Source organism: Coffea eugenioides, chromosome 3 (assembly GCF_003713205.1).
Source record: "Coffea eugenioides isolate CCC68of chromosome 3, Ceug_1.0, whole genome shotgun sequence".
Classification (NCBI taxonomy): domain Eukaryota; kingdom Viridiplantae; phylum Streptophyta; class Magnoliopsida; order Gentianales; family Rubiaceae; genus Coffea; species Coffea eugenioides.
The window spans coordinates 26,635,155-26,638,814 of NC_040037.1; the positions used below are offsets into that span (position 1 = coordinate 26,635,155).

Below are 3,660 nucleotides of genomic sequence, written 5' to 3' on the forward strand. Positions count from 1 at the left end.
AATTAGGATATGGTGGAATATTAAAACAAAGAAGAAAAGAATCAAAGGAAGAATTAGTTAGGTTCCATTCAGGAACATGGTCTGACCCTCAGAAAAATTATTCAACAATTAAAAAAGAAATTTTATCAATAGTTTTATGTATATCAAAGTTTCAAGATGATTTATACAATAAGAAATTTTTGATTAGAATAGATTGTAAATCTGCAAAAGAGATTTTACAAAAAGATGTTCAAAATATAGTTTCAAAACAAATATTTGCTAGATGGCAAGCTATTTTATCTGTTTTCGATTTTGAGATTGAATTTATAAAAGGAGAAAATAATTCATTACCAGATTTTCTTACTAGAGAATTTTTACAAGGACATGGATCGGGAAATGATGGCCCAAAGAACTGATCGAGAATATACAAATTATTTAAGAACCCAACGAGATTCTCCTAAATTTCTAAATAAAGAAGCAGTTCTCCAATCCAGAGGATATCAATATTTTATTCCAACCAGCAATGGAAGACAAAGCATTCCAGCCTATCAAATTTCCAAACATAATACAGTTTACATTCAGAGAAGCCCTTTGGCAACCCTTACACCAAAAGAGAGAGCTTTCCTTCTTCAAAGAGAGATTCAGAGAAACACTATTCGAATTCAAGTTCTGCGAAGAGCAGGAAGAAATGAAGAATTTCTTCAATGATGTCATTCCATTGCCTGAAGATTTTTCAGCAATCTGTCTACTCTCAGCTTGTATACCTGAATTTCTTGTAGCATTTTCTCTAGTAGAGGATGCACTAGGAATCTATAATCCAGCAATTTAAGCCACCATTATACAGCGACATGTAAAAGTTGAATCAATTGCTTTGTCATAAACCAGTTTATCTAAATGGCAGATTGAAAAAAATAATAACTAACCTCAGATTCATCAAATAGACGGATCCTAGAAGACTTTTTTGTTAATACAGGTTCAGTGACATTGCTTGTCTTGGGAATTGCACTATTTTTTGGTTCACTAGCTTGCTACAATAACATAAGAATGCGCTTATCAATAGTAACTAGTTTAGGATGATAATTGCTAGTTTAGGAAAAAAGAAAATATCTGGAAATGACTCTTGTTTCTTTACCTGACAGCTTACATTTTCTTCAGTTTGCTCCACAATTCCTCGCCCAGCATCCCGACTTTGTCGTAAAGTAAATTTTCCCTTTTTCCCCGGTCCAGCCATCTATCTACATAATCATATAACGCAAGCACCACCAAAATCGTAAACAACACAAGCAGCCATGACAACATATCATAAACTACAGAAAAATACAAGAAAAAAATTGATTAAGAAATTCAATGAACAACATTGTTTAATCTGATTCATAGTCATCGATTTGTACAAATTGTTCATTTTCATCCTCAGAATTGAATTGTTGCTCAATTTCCTCATCATTATCAATAAAATTGTCATCCAATTGCCTTGCACGGCTAGCTGACAATTCTATAAAAAACATAGCACCGGCCTCTATCCTTTCTTCAGTTTGCACATCTCCTCTCTTCAAACTGACCAACTCAAGATTTTCTTGTACACCAATCAAATCTTCATGATACTCTTCTTGGTAAGCCTCTTCGTTATCAACCAAATCATCTTCATGCTTCTCAGGAACATCATAAGATGAGCGTGGACTAACTAACTCTACAACATGCCAATTACCTCCAAGCTTCATATCTTGAAGATAGAAAACTTGTTCAGCTTGGGATGCTAATATAAAAGGCTGGTCTGAGTACCATGTTTTTGACATGTTGATGCTAGTGATATTGCTCTGCTTGTCTACTTTGATTCCCGAATTATTTCTCAAGTCCCACCAATCACATTTAAACACAACTACTCGATTTTGAGTAAATGAGTATTCAACCTCAACTATATCAGTAATTATACCATAGAAGTATGTTTCTTTATCAGCATGCTCCCCCTTTACCATAACTCCACTATTTTGTGTCTTTCTTTCTCTTTCCCGAGCCTTAATGTGGAATCTAAATCCATTCACATTACAGCCAGCAAATGTATTGACTCGAAAATCAGGTCCTCTAGCCAAGGACAACAATTCATCAGTACATTCTCCACGTGCATGTGTATACATGACCTACATCAGCCATACCAGATTCTTTAATAGTTTACTAAAATAAAAAGTAAAGGAAATTGACAAGTTTTTAACATCTCTTCCAATACTTACACGTTCTTCAAACCACTTTGGAAACTCCGAGTCTAGCCTTTGCTGTACGCTCGATAAATTTTGCTTTTCAAGAATTTGTCTATGCTCCCTAAATTTGTAGTAGTAGAAGTAGTTACATATTCTATCAAATGACTTTAATTACAAGCAATGAAGAACATATTATAGAACACGGCATAGATTTAGCATTAAAGTATATTATTACCTCATGTAATCATCTACTTCTTCACAATTTTTCAAGATGAACAGATGTATTCTTTGCAATTCAACCTCACTTAGATAACCAATCAGTGCTGCCTCAAAGAGCCGAGCCAAGCTAGAAAATATAGATAATTTTCTAGCAGCTTCGTGTTTCTCCATATTTCGTTCCGTTTGATTAAACCTGGTCGGAACATCATGCAAATACCTGGAAATGAATGTAAGACATTCATCATCCAAGTAGCGCTCAGCTATACAGCCTTCAGGTCGTGCCCTATTATTCACATAGCCTTTGTATTGACCCATTTTTCTATCCAAAAAAAATTCAGCCCGAGTTGTTAGAAAATAAGAAAATTGGAGGTAAATCAAATAGGCATTATTAAAAATAAGAAGCATGTACCTCTCAAATGGAAACATCCACCGGTATTGGGCTGGTCCAGCAATCTTGGATTCAGTGGGTAAATGGACCATTAAATGGACCATTACATCAAAGAAATTTGGAGGAAAAATTTTCTCAAGTTTGCATAGTATTAAAATAATATTGTTTTCTTGCATTTCCAGCTCATCTAGATAGAGAGTTCGAGAACAAATTTTTCGAAAAAAATTGCTGATCTCTACTAAAATCTGAGATACATCTTTTGACAGCATTCCTCTAGTTGCTAGTAGAAGAAGTCGTTGTATGAACACATAGTAGTCATGACTCAATTTGAATTGAACACATAGTGGAAGAAGCTACTTCTAAGAGTTCAGCATTTAAAAAGGTGCTCAGTACAGATATATAAATAGCATTGGAATTAAATTTTATTAAGAAAGACTGAACCTATGCAGGGATCCCAAATACTTTAGAATGACAGAGGGTAACACAGACAGGAGACGAACTGTAGCGCCCCATTTTTTATAAAAATAAATAAATGGTTTAAAAAGTGAATTTTTGATTTTGAAAAAAAATGAATAAAGAGCACGGGTCTACATGGGACTTGAAAATGCGACGTTTTGACCCAAAATAATAGTTTTAAAAGGGTTTTGAAATAAAAATCGGAATCGCCACTTGGTATTGAGTTAAGGTGTACCAAGTCACCTAAAAAATGAATTTTTTATAAAAAAATAGAAAAACCCTTTCTAAAACGACTCCAAGTCTACGTAAATCAAATAAAAAGGTTCGGGAGTCACATTTGAAGAGAGGGAAGGCAAGGACGAAGTCCAAGGCACCCTCTCAACCTAGCCAAGGCTAGTTGCGCGATTTAGTCAAAGATTTTCTTAC

At 34.4% G+C, this 3,660-nt stretch overlaps 1 protein-coding gene across 1 annotated transcript; it reads right to left on the bottom strand.

Annotated features, from left to right (window-relative positions):
* Nucleotides 1-1,340: 1,340 nt before the first annotated feature.
* Nucleotides 1,341-3,256, bottom strand: LOC113766360. The gene is made up of 4 exons (XM_027310560.1): nt 2,800-3,256; nt 2,407-2,709; nt 2,205-2,292; nt 1,341-2,114 (listed from the first exon to the last, which is right to left on the bottom strand). Exons 1-4 carry the CDS (start codon nt 3,045-3,047, stop codon nt 1,341-1,343), a joined length of 1,413 nt encoding a protein of 470 aa, XP_027166361.1. The 5' UTR covers nt 3,048-3,256.
* Between the last annotated feature and the right edge of the window lie 404 nt (nt 3,257-3,660).

Coding starts and splice junctions, on each gene's coding strand:
- LOC113766360 (XM_027310560.1), bottom strand. CDS start 3,047: ATGCTGTCAAAAGATGTATCTCAGATTTTAGTAGAGATCAGCAATTTT. Junction 2,710..2,799: donor TGGATGTTTCCATTTGAGAG/GTACATGCTTCT, acceptor TTTTTTGGATAG/AAAAATGGGTCAATACAAAG. Junction 2,115..2,204: donor CAAAGTGGTTTGAAGAACGT/GTAAGTATTGGA, acceptor TGGCTGATGTAG/GTCATGTATACACATGCACG.